This window comes from Rhyacophila brunnea, unplaced genomic scaffold, assembly GCF_057557595.1.
Source record: "Rhyacophila brunnea isolate RB1 unplaced genomic scaffold, BYU_Rbru_1.0 scaffold_16, whole genome shotgun sequence".
Classification (NCBI taxonomy): domain Eukaryota; kingdom Metazoa; phylum Arthropoda; class Insecta; order Trichoptera; family Rhyacophilidae; genus Rhyacophila; species Rhyacophila brunnea.
The window spans coordinates 25907489-25925552 of NW_028232816.1; the positions used below are offsets into that span (position 1 = coordinate 25907489).

At 36.2% G+C, this 18064-nt stretch overlaps 1 protein-coding gene across 1 annotated transcript; it reads right to left on the reverse strand.

Moving 5' to 3' along the window:
* Positions 1-550: 550 nt before the first annotated feature.
* Positions 551-9181, reverse strand: LOC147074558 (DET1- and DDB1-associated protein 1). Its single transcript, XM_085943496.1, has 4 exons — positions 9071-9181; positions 8656-8794; positions 8438-8499; positions 551-2319 (listed from the first exon to the last, which is right to left on the reverse strand). The coding sequence occupies exons 1-4, from the start codon at positions 9071-9073 to the stop codon at positions 2230-2232; spliced, it is 294 nt and encodes a 97-aa protein (XP_085799622.1). The 5' UTR covers positions 9074-9181; the 3' UTR covers positions 551-2229.
* Between the last annotated feature and the right edge of the window lie 8883 nt (positions 9182-18064).

Genomic DNA, 18064 nt, shown 5'->3' on the forward strand with positions numbered 1-18064 from the left:
CCACACTAGGGCTGATCTGAGCTCAGGCCCCCAGGCAAGAGACTTTTCAGCCCCCCTCCTTGTGGGAGCCACGTTGAAACTCATTTATCCAAAAAGGTCGTCAATTCTGGTGCATTTCATCCATGTGGGCTTTGATCTGTGAAATGTTTTATGAAAACTTATTTTTTTCATTGCAACTATGCGTCAGATCTGACTGAAATTTTGACAGATATCATTTGACGAATGATACTTACCAACAATGATTTTGCTTTAGGAATTGTGGCACCATATCGTAGAAATTTAATAAACATTTCAAACCACCCTAGTATATTGTGCAGATATGATTGGGAATGAAAGCTAAAAAATGGTTTTACACACCAAGGGTGCTGTGAACCGAATAAGTTTGATAACTCTGGTAATAGTATGATTAAATGGTGTTCTATTTGATGTTTGAAATAATAATATTAAGCATTTAAATTGATCTTCGGACAAAAAAGTTAACACTTAAATTAGAGGCTCCCAAGACGTATTAGCCCAGGACTCCATGGTTAGTGAATAATAACACAATTTTCTTGTAACTTACTTTTATTACAAATAATTTTAAAATTACATACATACCTATGATTATAAACAATTCGAAATTCCAAATCATTAAAATGTGAAAATCCGAACGCAATAATTAATGAGATTTCTACCGGGCCATAACGTATCCAATGGAACCGATAATAAATTCAAGGTGTAGGTATATAACAAAATAATAAATATTTAAATTAAAAAGCATAACAGAGAAGTATCGAATAAATTTCATGTTCTTTTGAAACATACACATGATATAATTTAATACAAATTTAGATATTACAGTAAAACCTCGTTAATACGAATTCCACGGGACCGAAAATTGAAAAATAAAATCGAATTACGAAATTTATGGGGGAAAAATATTAAAATTTTTTTTGATTTTCATTAATTTCATTTACGATCATAGTGTGCCTACAAAATTTCCGATTCCGTGTGTCATATGGTCAATGGGTCATAAAATATCAGGATTATTTATATTACCTTCTTAAAATAAGTAATTTATGTTTTAAGAAAAATTTATCACAATTTTCAATGTCTGGCTCATGAAATAGTGTACTTTATTACGATTTATTGAATATTTTTGTATGCCAGGACTCATTTCGAATTAAAGGTATGGTTTTATATGAAAATAGTGTTCAAGGGAGTTTTTTTTTGCGAAAATTTCGGATTACGGCGAATTTCGAATTATCCGTGTTCTTATTAACGAGGTTCCACTGTATTTCATTGACAATATTCATTTCATATTAGATAGAGAGTGGGGCTACTTAGCTCGAGTTAAATTAACATTGATCGAGCAGAAGAATAGATGGTTCGGGTGACATCTGGCATAACTAAATAATATAAAATTGAAATCACCTCGGTATTAGATTTTATTTTGAACTAATTCAGGTGATGATGGATTGGGTTTGTTTTTTTTTTAATATTAATTGAAATGATATATTTAATTTGATATTGGCTAAATAGGCCGTCCCTATGAAATATCAAACTATGTCCTTTCGGCGTTATTAAATTTAATATTAAAATAAAATACTTTAAGGTCATTAAAGAGTACGTTATAAGTTGTGATATATGTAATTATTATGTACATTTTGTCAAATATCCGGTTGCAACTAACTGATGCGTCTGTTTTAACTAGTTTATAAACGAATCACTCGTTTACCACTATTTTAATAGTCAAAACTGGATATTTCATGTTTATGTACCACCAAAGTATATGGTTCAAATTCAATGATATAGATATTATGTAGATGATACACACGGCAGTGTAACTGCAGCCTGTAAGTACCAAGCCATACCGACAGATGCCATCAATCACACTAATTCCCATGTATTTGTAGCTGTCGTAAAAATCAGATAAATTATATATAATGAAAAGAATACAATGTAAGCATGTTTATTGAAAATAATATGCATAGAAAATTGAACTTTATAAGTAAATTAGATAATCCAAAAAAGTGAATATAATTATTTATAAAAGTTCTTTCAAAGCATGTTGCTAACTTAAATAGCCAAAGATAAATAAAAATCAATAATTTGAACCTTTCTCTTTTGTGGCAAAGTTATAGTAATTACGTACACACATAATACGAAAAGAAATTAATGATGATATTAGAAAAACAGGGTGTGGAAAGTTTGTAATACTAATTAGAATGTTGCGAACAACTGAAGCGTTTATGGTGAGTTTAGACGGGGTCGTTTCCTTGGCCTTGAGTCATCGATACCGGGCATTTCCAGATTTCCATCTCGTTTTTTGGGGGAATTCTGAAATTAACGGAAAATATACAATGATCAATAAAAACACTTGTAAAGACAGCTTCTGAGTGATAACCATTCTTCCGTAAGTCTGATTGCTTGCTTTGATTTGAATAGTAATAGTATATTAAATCCCTCACACAGCACATAACATATTATAAAGCTCTCTATATTAACTATTAATATATCTAATTATGTATTTTTGTATTTCAGTATTGGGACCAAAGCACAATGGAAGCGGCACGCGTGGCGTAGGTGGCACGAGGGGCTTCGAAGCCGCTTTCAGTGTGCTTTGGCTCATAAGGGCCGGAATCCTGTGTAAAGGTCGAAAATGAAGAATTTGGGGTATCTTTACAAGCTTAGAGCCCGATGCACAATCGTCTGTCATAACTAAAATTTATTGACAACAAAACACTATGCAGAAAGCCTTTCATAGTTATGATCGAGTTGTCTATGGTCCACCAGATCTGCAATAGCTTTGTTCTGTTTTTCTATTGAACACCATACACCATACATAAAAATTCTCTTATTCATATTTTGGGTAAATTATTTTGTAATAATTGTTAAACGATGACAAAAATATGAAAACTATAAAAAATAAATTCAATAACTATAAATACACAATTAATATTTAATTAAAATGATTTAATGTCTCCGCAATTAGTGAATAATATGTTATTTTTTGAGCCGTGTTTTTCCCGATACAGTAACACTTGCCGTTGAAATGTCAGATGATGTCGTTTATACAAATATGCCATGGTGATAATGATTATATAGAATGATTAAAACTAATATTACCATGTTGGTGTGTAGGTAACTACGTACCTATATATTTCAACTACCTATTGATTGGTTTAATATTACATAAGTATCTAAATCTGAATAAGAAAAGGTAATTCATAATTCATTGACACTGACGTTTCAATTCGATAATCGGTTTTACTAAATTAAGACATGTACAGAATCAACGAAAGTAAAGGAAAGTATGTCGTATTAAATATCACGGATATTTAATAGTTGTTCAACAGTTTTAATTTGCAATAGGTAATTAAAATATCGTATACCTACCGACGTAGGTACCTAGGCACCTAATCTTTTTCAATGGCTTTTTTGTCGACATGTTATGAAATTGTACCTACTCATAACATTATAATAATAATATATACTACCTACCTAATAATGAGTAAAGAATGAGTTAAGGACTGTTGACAATTATTATTCACAATATAATATTATCGTAAGTATTGTGTTTCAATCGAAAACAAAAGATCTCTGTTCTCTATTTTCAAGATTGTCCATTATCGGCAATTTGCGCGAATTCTACCATGCGTACATCATTGTTCATAATAACTGCAAACTGTGTAAATGAATATTCTGCATGTAGGTACATGCGAAACGAATTAACACTGTCAATATCCATATTGAGATCAATTGTTAAATGAATTTGAGTGTATGGATTGTTTTATAGACACGCGAATTTATTTTGACAGCAGCTGTCAGTGGTAAATGGTAATACAGAAGGGGGCGTGTTCATAACAAAGTAGTCTATGGTTAAGGATTCCTTAACTCTATAGTCTATAGTTACCAGATGGTTTTCGGTTACTGTAAGTTCGAATTGAGCATCGGGCTCTAAGTCTAGATAATCTGTAGACTTTGTAGGAAAGAAAAACGTATATTCATTATACTTTGCGTTTACTCATCTTATAAATGAACATTTAATGACCACATTAAATATTTTAACAATATAAAAGAGTATTGATGTATATATACGTCATCATGTTAGAATTGAGAACAACACCATATTTGGTACATCAGATATCCGTGGTTAAAACACTTTTTCAAAGTATTATTTCATCAACACACGCATTATATCTTTTTTCATGAAATTTAACATATTGTCGTCAAGTATATTCAGTAAATTATTTAATGAAGTTTGTAATCTACTCGTAATTCTGGAGAAACTGCAACATTTTGCAATCCGTATTTGCATATATTTTATGACAGTTTTATATATTATTATCTGAATGGCCATTCTTTCCTATTGAAAATATGCAAATATAATTAAACTATGAAATATGGTTTGATAATGAAACATGATTTTACATGATTACAAACTGACGATTATTCTTTTCTCTATAGTAATTTTTAACTAATAGCACCTGTACACGTGCATGGATTTACTTCCACCAATAGTGTGTATTTTGAACAATCGCAATAATAACTGTTTACACGTAAAAGTGTTAACTGTCTTGCCAATCTCATTCTTCAAAAGTAAGCGAGACACGATGTTGTCATTATATGGTGCTATATGATAGGTAGTGAAAATTGGTAGACGTCAAAATGAGTCTCTGCGAGATGTAGTTCGTTTTTTTCCCGCAGGTTCGCCACCATTGTTTTACTGCGCACGCACAGATATCGCACAGTTCAATTGTCGCTTGAAAATTCAGAAGCAACTTTTTTGATTCATGCATGCAATCTTACAACTTGCATGATAATTACGTGTTTACATGTGTATTTTTTGTTAAGGCCGCGATAATACGTACCTCGATAATGTAACGGATTAACCAAACCAACCAAAGTTTAAAAGTGTACTTAAGTATCACATGTATATGGGCGATTTATGTTCTGATGAAATTTCCATAACAATATGAGCATAGAGCAATTTACGTGGTTGGCCGGCCAACTCGAAATCAAAGCGATCCCCACATTCAAATAATTGTGTGTACTAACTGTTCTCAAAAAATTTCAAATGAAAGGTTGGCGGTCCAATGCCAAACATTTTTTTTATTTTCTATCGACCATGATAGTCTTTTATTACACATAAAATAGATTCACTCTAACGCAGATCATATTATGGGCCTCCACAGAGTAGAGGTTGTATTAACAGATATTTTTTTACAAGAAAATGGATGTTAGCCAATGACATTATTAATGGACGACACACTCAATACAGTAGCTAGCAAGTAAATTCGCGCATTCGCATGTATATGTAGACGTCACGCAATTTCCATTATGCGATATCACACATCGGGAATTTATAGCAATATGACCTTTATTGTAATGGCGTTACCGCAGTGTTTCTAATGTCAATGTTCATTTGAGCGAACCCGTTCAAACCGTACCATTCGGCAGACCCAACAAAAAGCATCAGGAATTTATAGCAATATCACCTTTATTGTAATGTAGTTAGAACAGATTATGCCATTCGGCAGACCCGACAATAAATTGAGTGTCATTTTTTTTCCCAGATGATTCGTCCATATTAATGTCATTGATATTAGCCACCTGCTCAATCTATAAGGTCCAAACACACATTAAAAAACAATGTGTAAATTTTGCTAGACCCGGGATTCGAGCCTCACTGTGTCATTGACATAAAAAATATCTCCTACATGAACTGAAACTGAAAGGATAATGGGTACAAGTCTATTTACTGAAAGCCAGGTGGGAACAGTGGCAATTTTCATTCCTAATTTCAGCAAAATTCATGAATTCAAAAATGATAACCTAACATAATCTAAACAAATAATCCAGTATCTCGGCTATTTTCAAAATTTGTTTGGTGCTGGCTACCACTAAATAGACAAGAACAGTATAATGTTCACATGGAACGTCAGAAAACTTCAAAAAAAGCTCCCACTAAAAAATGCCGGTAAAATGTCTTTAACCACTTGACTGTTTATCCCGAGTGTGACTCGAGCGCGGATTTACTTCGCACACTGACCAGCCCGAGTCTCACTCGGGCGTTTTTTTCCTCTTCTTGACAGGAATGTTTATCACGAGCTACATTCGGGAAGATCGTATTTCAACTTGTCACACAGTTTATTATTTGTTTTGACTGGTATTTGAGTGATATATGAGCCTGAGTATATTATGATTAGTCAATGACTTCATTGTTCATTCATAGTTATTTTTGTGTTAGGTATGTCGCATGTTATTGTAATTTGAATTTAGTTACTTTTGTTATTTTTGAGCACATTTTAGAAGTAAGTTCGTAAAAAATAAGTATATATTATTCATACTTATTAGCTTCATTTTAGTTACCAACCAATACCACCTACGGCGAATAAAGAAAGGCCTACTAGACGTGCAAAGTATGCTGCTCACATATGAATGAAAACGACAAACGAATACGGAAGGAGACGAGATTGTGATGTAGGGTTGTGTATTGAATTTTTCAAAATTTACCATACCAAAAAGACTTATTAAAATTATTTCCGTAAAATTTAAAACATAAACCTACATATCTGTTGTGATAAAATGTAAAAAAACATGTAAACAATTTATAATAAAACGTTAAAAGAATATTTGACATTTTTCATAAAATTTTAAATATTGTAAAAAAGTGTTAATTCAATGCGAAAAAAAGTAAAACAAACGTAAAAATAAAATTTTTAATAAATTGTTCAAAAAATGTTTAAAAAAATATCTGACAATTTTTAGACACTCTCACCAAAATCTAACTGGGAAGTGGTTAAATTGGGAAACACTTCTATGTTGAATTTCAGCTGCATGTCAATATTAGCGCTTGGCCGTAGTCATGGGGCGTCTTCGACGCGGAATAGGCGCGGGGACGGGCACGAGTAGAGTGTCCGTAGTAGCCCGCGCGCGTCCAGTCGTGTTCAGCGTCAAATCAGGGATAGGAAACCATAAACACAGAAAAGTTTTTACTGGAAAACTCCTATTTGAAATGGCAAAACTTTGCACCAAAATATGGGGCCAATGAAATCAATATGGAAAACACTAATTTAGCAGAAGAATTTTATAACTTATACAAGAAACTGCGGGAACAACCAGACAAGTTTTTCGAAAAAGAGTAACATGAGAAAATATTTGATTGGGTATATTCTAATAATTGATCTAAGTTTTTATCTATTCATTTTGAGTATTTTTTTGCGATCCGACTATCGCCTTTTGGCATCTTCAAACACCACCAATGGTGAATATACACTGTCATCTGATACAGTTAATTCCTGTTTATTTGGTAAATTTATATTTATGAATTTAAATTCAAATTCCATCAAGTACCCTTGGTCGATTTTATAATTTGATTATATATTGGATAATATGTAAGTTAAAGTTTAAAAAAGACTTTTCGGTTCATATGGTGTGAATGTAGGTGTAGAATGTACGCTTCATAACTTTGCACCCCGGCTCTATGATGGAAATGATGTACCTACTTAATATATTTTATTTTTATTATGTTTATATTTTTTTATTAAGGAAAACAAACAGTTACATAGACTACAAATATGTATAAAATAGACTAGAAAAAGATATTGCAACAAGCAAAGTTTCCATATAAATTATAATAATTATAGTTAATCATATTAAAATTTAAATACAGAGAAATTAGATAAAGAGATAAATGAGAAAGAATATTGAATTATAGACAAAAAAAAACATTTTTTTATGTACCTACCTTTATAACTGTAAGTAAAATAAGTATACAATATTATATGTGCGTTAAGAATTATTGAAATTTAAAGATATTATTTTTACATAATATATATTTATTTAGTACTACATATTATATTAATACAAGTGAATATATAATTTTTATATATATTTGATATAATTTTATGCGACGTAATAAGGCAAAGAGGCGTATCAGTGTAGTAAAAAGTGCAACGTTATAAAACGTATACCTACTTTACATCACTTCGCACTATCTATGCTTTGTGAAAATAATACCATAAATACACCAGACGCACGCGGTAAGCTCATGATGGTTTGAGACACCCGCAACTCGCTCGTTTCCCGCGTCGGTGCCCGTCCATTCAGTGCGGACACCTCTATGCGCGCAGTATGGGAAGAGCCCGCCGCATGTACGATCTTGACTGCGTTGAGCTAGACGCGCCAAAACAACACGCGCGAACACCCGTCCCCGCGCATTGTCTACGGACACGTCGAGACGTGTTCATACGTTTGAGTTGCCCGCCCCGCCGCCGCCCCGCGCCCGCCTAACCACCACGGACGAGCACTTAGACTATGGTCGAAAACACCATAATATGCAAATGTACTAGTCTTTACTACCATAAAACTTCATACAATAGTATTATCAAGCTATTATAATATTAAATTGCATCTATTGAAGAAAGGGAATTATAAAAATTAATATTTTTACCTTTTTACCCCATTGCTGATGGAGGTATCTCAAGAGGATATTGGTTTTTTCGGTAACAATAACTGAAAATAAAGATAATTAAAAATATTAGTACGTCATACTTCATCCGAAAATTATTTATCCAACTACTTAAATGTAAATCGGAAAGAATACAATATAGGGTAGGTGTACCTAATCAAATGAAACACATCAAAAATAAATACTTAATATTCTCTTACTTTGTTCAGAGGGAAATTCCGTCGTTGGTAAATATACAGATGGTCTCTTCGAACATGTTCTTATGCCATTATCTGTATTGAATAAGGTGAAATTGTGTTCATCGTATGAAGGCAGGTCCTTCAAAAAATCCGTGACAGACTGGAATGACAAACATACTCAATATTAATTAATGAAATAGTGCATATACCGGATGTCTATAGTTTAAGATTCTTGTTGAAAGAAACAATGTCAACATTAATCTTTCAGGCTTTCTTTTGCGAGGACCAGCACTAAAATGTTGTACAATAGATTTCGCCATTCGACTTCTTCCATCTTGTAAAAAAGTACCTACGCGGTGATAGAAAATTTTTGAGACTCGTTTGATGACAAATAAAATATATGTGGATTACGTCGTCCGCATAAATAGTTACTAACCATATTGGGTTATTTTGTTCGCAGGGCAAATTAATAATTTTGCCAACAACCTATAAAATAATCGTCTAACTTGTCAACATCAACTAACTTGAAGAGAGCAACAAAATGGCCAGCTGTCAGCCGATGTTGCCACAGTTATGAGCATAGACTAATTTATGAGCATGACCATAGATTATGACATTACGTATATGATCTATGGTTGTGATAAAGTTACCATAGACTGGGGAATACTTATTAAAAATAATTATGCACAATAATTATAGTGGAAAACTTGAGGAATTCACATATTATAACATTATGTTTATCGAAATGCAAAAGTTTACGAATCGGAGTGCTCAAAGAATTTCTAAAGATATTAATAAACATAGTTATCAAATTTTATGTCTATTTTATAAAAATAAGCGTAGGTATTAGATTTTTTATCATATTATGGTCTACCTAGTTCAGATGGTCAAATAATTTTTTGCACGATACGGAGCGATAATTTTATCAATTTCACGAACTGGAACGGCGCTCCGGTGCGCTCCAGTCTATTTCGAGCCTTGTATGTAAATTAATATATTGGGACCCTACCGGAATCCAAATTGAACAACAACATCAGCTGTTGATCAAGCTATAAACCAAATAATACAGCAGGGCATGCCAGTTGTCCCTATTGATTTTGTGTTCCCTGGTGAACGATGACTGTTTTGTTTTGTATTAATTATTATTGGCACAGTGTGTCATTTTTTATATAATATCAGCTATTGTATTATTGTTTATGATCAATAGTAGGTACCTACTAATTATTGCATTAGGTATGAGAATAATCGAGATCATAAAAATAATATTATTAGGTACCTACCTACTTATAAGGGCCAAAGCACACCGCGAATGGCCGTGCGATGCACGTGGACCATGGAGGTGGCTTTTAGATTTTTATCTAATTAATCTGTTCAGCGCAGCGCTTGAAATAAAAAAAAATATGACACTATATTATAATATCAGTGTGCGAGTGCGAGTTTTTTTTGTTGTAAGTACCTATACCTTAAATAATTACCTAAATATCATAGACGCACAAATACAATAACCGCCTTTAGATATCTGATTCGCACGACAACTAAATATTTAAGGAGGCTACGTTTTTCAGTGCCGCAGGCGAAAAAACGAAAAAATTGTACGAAATTTGCTTTTAAAAATGGTAGGTATTATTTTTCGTTACTTTATCTACCACAGGGGAGGGCAAACTTTTTGGATGGAGGGCCAAATTCAAGAATTCAAAATGAACGGCGGGCCGCAAGTAAAATACCATTTTTAGATATGCACTATTTATTATCACGAAAAATAAACATTACAAAAAAATTAATGAGAAGAATGAAAGTGTTGTACATTTTTTCAAATTCAGGTGTTAATTTTGTGGTTGATATTTTCAAAACTGCTTGTAAATGGGCATCGGAGATATTTGATCGTAAAGAATTTTTATTGAGGTTCATGATCGAAAATGTTTGTTCACATATATAAGTTGATCCAAAAACAACGAACATTTTTCTTGCATAATCTTTAAGTTGTTCGAATTTGTCTGAATTAAGGGCATTGTAAAATTTGGATATATCTTCACGACGATGCAATTCTCTTAAATCAGTGTCACACTGCAGACCAATAATCTCAAGTTGTAGCTCTGTCAGTACACTATCAATATCTATTGAAAATGGATCGCGTACTGTTGCTAAGCTTGTCTCAATTTTTCGGAAGTCACCGAATCTTTGTAAAAAATCGTCATTCAGAGCTTTAATAATTTTACCATATTCTTCAAATTTATATTCTGGTATATTCAGCAACTTCAAAGTTGGAAAGTGGTCCACGTTCTTATTCGATATTTGTCGAAGGAACAACTTGAGTTTTAATTGAAATCCATTTAAACTCTTCACCATATCGTGGGCATATATTTTTTTTCCTTGCAACGCAGAGTTAAAAGTATTTAAATGTGTCACGATATTCAACATAGAAAATAGTGGTTACATAGTTTCATAGAGACGCAAGGAAGACGTACTGAGATAATACATTAACGAAACAACAAATTCTTCGTTACTTTTACATTATTTTTTAAAAAAATATAAAAAAAGTTATTCGTAATCAGAAGTACAATTAATGATGGCGGGCCGCAAAAAAATACCCGGCGGGCCACATGCGGCCCGCGGGCCGCAGTTTGCCCTCCCCTGATCTACCACATGCATGGTTTGTCTACCCCCGCAGGACGTACAGAACTACAAACTAAACTTATTTGAAGAATGGGATGGGGAAGCCACTGTCGAAAACTACCCTATGAAGACTCGTAACTGTACAAAATCTGAGATTCGGATGAAATTTTCAAAATGGCGTCCAATGGTAGTTTGTTATTCTATTTTAGGCCATTCTACAAATAGGTTTGTAGGTTTGTAGTGCTTTGTACTATAATTAATAATGAAAAAAGTTTTACCTACTAATAAAACTCTTCTTATTCATGTTGACTTTGAGGTCCTTGAGATAGGGTTTGCTCTTCCTTCTTCGCGTGAGTTATATTATACTAATTTATTTTCCTTTTTCTTGTCGTTGGTCATTCCTCCCTTTTTATTTACTGGTCATACCCGCGCGTCCCTTTTTTATGTAGGGAGTTTGGGACTCCTTTGTCATTATGATATGGCTCGAGGAACCAGGTAGAAGTTACCTGGACTTCAAAGTTAACATGAATAATAAGAGTTTTATTGGTAGGTAAAACTCCTTTCATTATTCGAATTTGACTTTGAAGTCCTTCAGATATCTGTTTGTTTTCACCTGGTGTTCGGTATGCCAAATTCCTGTATGTGACAATGATTCATTGCCGAGTTATAGACCATCGTGCCGTTCAATGTAATATAAGTTAATGGGTTCCTTTCTCCTTATGATGGTGGTGTGTCCATCGTTCTCTGGTAGTAGTCGTGAAAAATGTCGACTCACTACGTCAGTTACCTCTCTCTATAAAATCAAATATCGGGTATTTTTACAGTATAAGGAAGCTCCCGCTGATCGGACACTGCCTGGCGGTTCTTGGACCACTGCTTCTAACAGTACTGACCTTATCCAATTCGCTATAACTGCCCTAGTGGCTAGTTTTGGTGATCCTCTTGAAGATATACATAATTCCGAAATATTCCCACCTTCCTCTCTCCTTGGGTTTGACACGCAGACGAGTTTCCGTAACCAGAATACTGGGTTAATGTTTAGACACGTGGAAGTGCTTAGATTCTATTCCGATTGACGATGCTTGGCGGATCTGTCTTTGCGCCAAACATTGGCCATATAATTATGTGGTCACCTTTATCCAATAATCCATTGTCTACTATTACTGAGTAGTGTGAGGTCATGAACCCTTCGTCCCGATGCGAGATGCAGCCGAGTAGCTGTACTCCACCGGTGTTGTTTTCCTAAGATAATCTACCACTCGTCTTGGATTCCAAACCAGTGGTTTGACGGGTTTGGATTTATGAACTGAAATTTCCTTTAACATAATATTGTGTTGTAGGTACTACCACGTTGCTGCTGATATCTCCAATGATCATCGGTTTGCAAAATGTGGCTATGGTTGACTTATGCACCAGGATGGTGTTGTAACCCTCCTTGTTGTGCAAGTAGCCTAGGTATCTAGCCAATTCCATTGATTGAGGGCTATTATGATCCATTAGGCTCATGTTACACCATGTCTTCCATTTGTTTCAAGTTGGTTTATAAGTTTTTAGAGTCGAAGGCCGCCTGGAATCTGGAAGTAAGGAGTGCCCTTTTTTCCCACCGTTCAATTTGATGTTATTTCACCCCATCCGAAATTATCCATAGTTGAAAAGACAGGTCCTGGGTCCTTGGAGGTGAACGGTTGGTCTCCGTATTAACTAGTGTCGTATGTAGGTGAGTAATATTGTGTAAGGTGGTACTATCGCCCTTCGTCGTAAATCCGCTCTCCAAAAGCATTGTTTTCAGCTCGGTGCCACTAGTAAGTACTTCCCTTTTGCTGAGTTCAGATGCGCTAGGACTCGTGGAAGTAAGTTTGGTGGTGGAAATATCCACGCCAGTCTGAAGTCCCATACTCGCCTGAAGGCGTCGTGAAATAGAGCGCCACTGACTGTAAAGTCTCGTGAGATGTACGTTGCAACGAACAGTGCTGTTACTTTTGCGAATAAATCCACCTCGGTAACTCCCCATCTTTGAAACAGGGGGATGGTTGCAGTGTTGATGAGGTGCCATTCGGGAATGAGTTGTCTGCGGGAGAGATGATCTGCCACGCAGTTGTACTTTCTGCGGAGGTATTGCGCAGTAAGCGTGATATTGGATCTACTGGTAAATACTAGGATCTGTCGGAAAAGGCTTAGGAGGGTGACCGACTTTGTGCCGCCCTCGTTGTTGATATATGCCACCACTGTTTGATGTCTGTTTGAAGAAGCAGATCTGATCCTTTGATTGCTTGTACCCGAGATTGAATTGCAGAGAGAACTGCAAACATTTCCTTCCTGTTGGAATGCCATGCGATGCCAACTGGTCTTGTTTCCACGTACCTGATAAGTGGTGTTCACTCAGTTGGGCTCTCCAGCCTGTGTCGGCTGCGTCTATCGTCCGGAAGTGATTGAATGTCATTATGTGTGTCAACTCTGAGAATCCTATCGTATGGAGCCACCACATGATGTCCTGCTGGGCCTGTAGTGGGATTGTCGCCAATTGGCGAGGATGGGACCTCGACAATATTGATGACTGGAGCGTTGTTGCCGTCGGCAATCCAACCTTCCTCGTAGAGGTAGGATGCGAAGTTGAGTCGCCCCAGAAGGGATTGAACATGTGCCTGTCTGAGGGATTAACTGCCTTTTTTTACCTGCGTTGTGTCAACTCTGAGGATCTGTTATATCCCGGGACCTGTGGCTAGCTCGGGATGTTGGTGGGACCCGGGATTCACAAAAATTAAAAACTAAATTGGTATTTTTCACGAATTTTATTTGTGTCACTCCGAGTCGTCACTCGTCACCGTCGGATGTCACCCCTTTGGCTCGCGGCCAATAAGATCGCGGCCATCAGTGTTGCCATATTTTGAAAGTGGAATTATAGTACAGAGCCTCCAAAATTATAGTATTTGGGGATAAAATATAGTACGCGTTGTCATCTGTTGAAAATGAAAATTTTCCCAATTTTTCATGGTCGGCTCGTTTTTTTTAGAAAAAATATTTCTTCGCGGGTTCCCGATTTTTCATAGTCGGCTTGTTTTTTTTAGGAAAAATATTTCTTCGCGGGCCGCAGGTTCCCAATTTTTCATGGTCGGCTCGTTTTTTTTAGGAAAGATATTTCGTCGCGGGCCGCAGATTCCCAATTTTTCGTGGTCGGCTCGTTTTTTTTAGGAAAAATATTTCGTCGCGGGCCGCAGGTTCCCGATTTTTCATAGTCGGCTTGTTTTTTTTAGGAAAAATATTTCTTCGCGGACCGCAGGTTCCCAATTTTTCATGGTCGGCTCGTTTTTTTTAGGAAAGATATTTCGTCGCGGGCCGCAGATTTCCAAATTTTCGAAGACCACTCGATTGCGAAATGGCAAATGCAAAATTATAGTACTTTTATATGAAATTATAGTACGATTTTCAAAATTATAGTATTTTGGGCGTACTATACATATTTTATATCGTACATAGTACGCGGACCAAAATTATAGTACAAATACTATAAGTATAGTACGGTTGGCAACACTGGCGGCCATAAGACTGACTAGCAGTGTTGCCATCCTCCCCTCACATACTCCTTATTATTAATTAAATACAATAATTCTAACGTGCTAAGTACAAGTTGAATATTTTGACAGTTAATCAAGGAATAATGGACGTACGTACGCCCATTGTTGACTAGGAGGTCAGGTGACATGGTTATACCTAATAATTAATTTTATCTATCGGGAGAGGCACAATGATCATGGGTATGACAGATCCTATCGCCTGGAGGCACCACATGATGCCCTGATGTGCCTGTGGTGGAATTGTCATACATTGGCGAGATGCGAAGTTGAGTCGCCCCGCCCCAGAAGGGATTGAATATGTGGCTGTCTGAGGGACCAACTGCCTTTTTGTACCTGCGTTAGCAAATGGTGACGGAGTGCTACACACTTCTCCGGTAACAGGAACCTCCGATTGTTGTGTGTGTCCCACGTGATGTCAAGGAACCCTCATTGTTGGCTTGGGATCAGACAAGATTTTTTTTATATTTATTATCCACCCTATATACTGTAGGAAGTGACATATCTAGGGGGTGTCGGGTAGCTCAGGTGATGGTGCTTATCACCCCTCGATAGTACAAAATTATTTATTATTATTCTTTTCACTTTTTTAGTAACTTGTTATTTCTAGTCGTTCACGTTGATTATGTATATCCGGGTGTGAAACACAGTTTTATTTTATTTCTAGTAATAAAACGCTCAGAACTTTTCGAGTTAATGTTTATTCAGAACACAAGTACACTTTACCATTATTTTCCGCCGTTTCCTCCACTTTATTTGGAGGTCCGACATTTTCAAAGGCTGTAGTTTTTTTAGTTTTCCTTTGTATAAGTGGGTGTACTTGATTCCAAAAAAAAATCCGGAAAATGTTCATTTAAATTTTTTTTTTTGAAAATTTCCTACCCCACCCTGTCAGATGGACATTCCGAAAAAATGAACCTTCTCGGAATCAGCTCGTTGATGTGTCAAAAGATAGGTGATCTTAATCCAGAAGGGATTGCGTTTACAGATATCAAGAAAATTACGAGCTCGCAGAATTACGATCGATTTGAAAATCGTTTCAAGCTGTTTTTTGTACACCGACTTTTACGGTACATTCTTAGTCTAATCTTACACATTATTAAATCGCATATTAGTAAATTACAATTGCACTATTTCTAATACTTAATATCTAATTATTTGCTTCCGCTCATCCCTTACACACCAGCAAAATCCCGCTTAATAACCAAGCGATACGATCATAGGTATTCCGCTCCGCTAATTGACTAAGGAGGTCAAGAGCCGCTTTTTAGGCCTGCAAAACCTTATTTCCGTCTTCCCATTTAAGACGGGAAGTCCATGGGTATGTCAGAAGGTTATCGTGTATTCCACCTGAAGCGAGACTGTTTCTCGGATTGGTTGGCTACTAACAAGTCGTCTAGGTAATTGAATATTCTCAGCCATTCTTACATACGCGTTCGGCGACCCAATTGGTCAGGGACGCAAACATAATCGGAGTGGCTGACAGCACGAACGGGAGACACGTAAATTGTAGGAGCTCCCCTCGATAGGCTAGTCGAACGAATGGACGATGTTGAGAAGCTATGGGTACCTGGAGGTACGCCAGGCTTAGATCTATTATTACTAGCCAGTCTTCTTTTTGTAAGAAGGCTGGAACCTTGTAATGGTGAATTAGTTTGAATGGATTTGGCTGTAGGAACGCATTCAAACGCGTTCGGTTGAAAACAGGGCCTAAGGTCCTGTCTTGTTTCCTGATCAGAAACAAGGTTGAAAGAAAACTGGGGGTTGGACCCACTTCTTCTAGAACCCCTTAGTTCTTTAATTTCTCGATCTGGAGAGTGACCTCTGCTGATTGTCGCGTTTGAAATTCTTTCCGTAAAAGTTAAGAAGGACTTACCAATGGTGGTTTCCGCACAAAAGGTATGCGGGCTTCGGCTATCATTTTTACCAATGTTGGGGGGGACTCCCAGAAAGTCTCTTAGGTGGCCCCCATTGTTGTTGGTTGTCCAGATGCGGTCACCTCCGCTTGGATTATGGACCCCTGGTGGAGCCCCTACCTCCCCTGGAGAATTCCCTTCCGACAAGACGTCGCACAGTAGGAGAAAAGCCCAAAAACGTGGCCAAAACCCCAGTAAATGAATTTTCGAAATGGTGATATTTGAGTAGTCAGTCAGGTAGAGGACTAATGACTGCATTTCACTGTGAAAGGGGAAGCGTTTTGACCGTACACCTTCGTCGCTGCGTCAGTTGGAAGTTAGTCTTTGTGGAGAGTGTACGCGTCGCGTGCTTAACAGACGAAAATAACGGTGACTTTGAAAACCCATAAATTTCAAGTGAAGTGTTCAATTTCAATTCTGCGACATGAATAACGACTTCTGGAGGTATGTAGAAAATATTTTTACATTGGTTGAGTCTAAACTTATTGTATAAATTATTGAAATGTAGTATAAATTTCTGCATAAATAAAATTGAATAATTTTGAAAACTTGCATTTTCAACTATTCTAAAAGTTATATATTTTGTCACATTTTGCAAAGCTTATAGTCTAGGCCTTTAGTTTATTGTATAACCTTGCGAAATTTACAAAAGTTACCTGCGGAATGGGTGCGTCTTGTGCTAGATAGGCCATATTGTTTACTATAATTTAGCTTTTGAATGCGTAATCAGTGACCTTCAAAACCCGCATATACCTACCAATTTTTGTCATGATCTGACACTTTTTTAACATCCATGTGCGCCATTTTGGATCGGCCATTTTGTTTACAATAATTAAGATTTCGGATTCGTAATCAGTAATCTTAAAAACCCGTATATACAAATTTTTGTCAAGATCTGGTACCTTTTTAACACCCATGTCCGCCATATTGGATCGGCCATTTTGTTTACGATCATTTAAATTTCGGATTCGTAATTAGCGACCTTGAAACCCCGTATATTTTAATTTTTGTCAAGATCTGGCACCTTTTTAACATCCATGACCGCCATTTTGGATCAGCCATTTTGTTTACGATAATTTGGCTTTCGGATTCGTAATTAGCGACCTTCAAAGCCTCTGTATGCCAATTTTTATTCAAATCAGAGGTCATTTCAGGGTTTGGCCATGATTTTGGGCTTTTCTCCTACTGTGCGTCGCCCCTTGGGAGTACCCCGGCCATAATGTGAGTTCGAGGGACTTTGAGCTCAGAGGAATCCTTGATAGTGCCTCCCGAGTGAAGGTATCCTTCACTGAGGACAAAATTACCTGGCGCCGAGCTTGTATAATCTCGGCG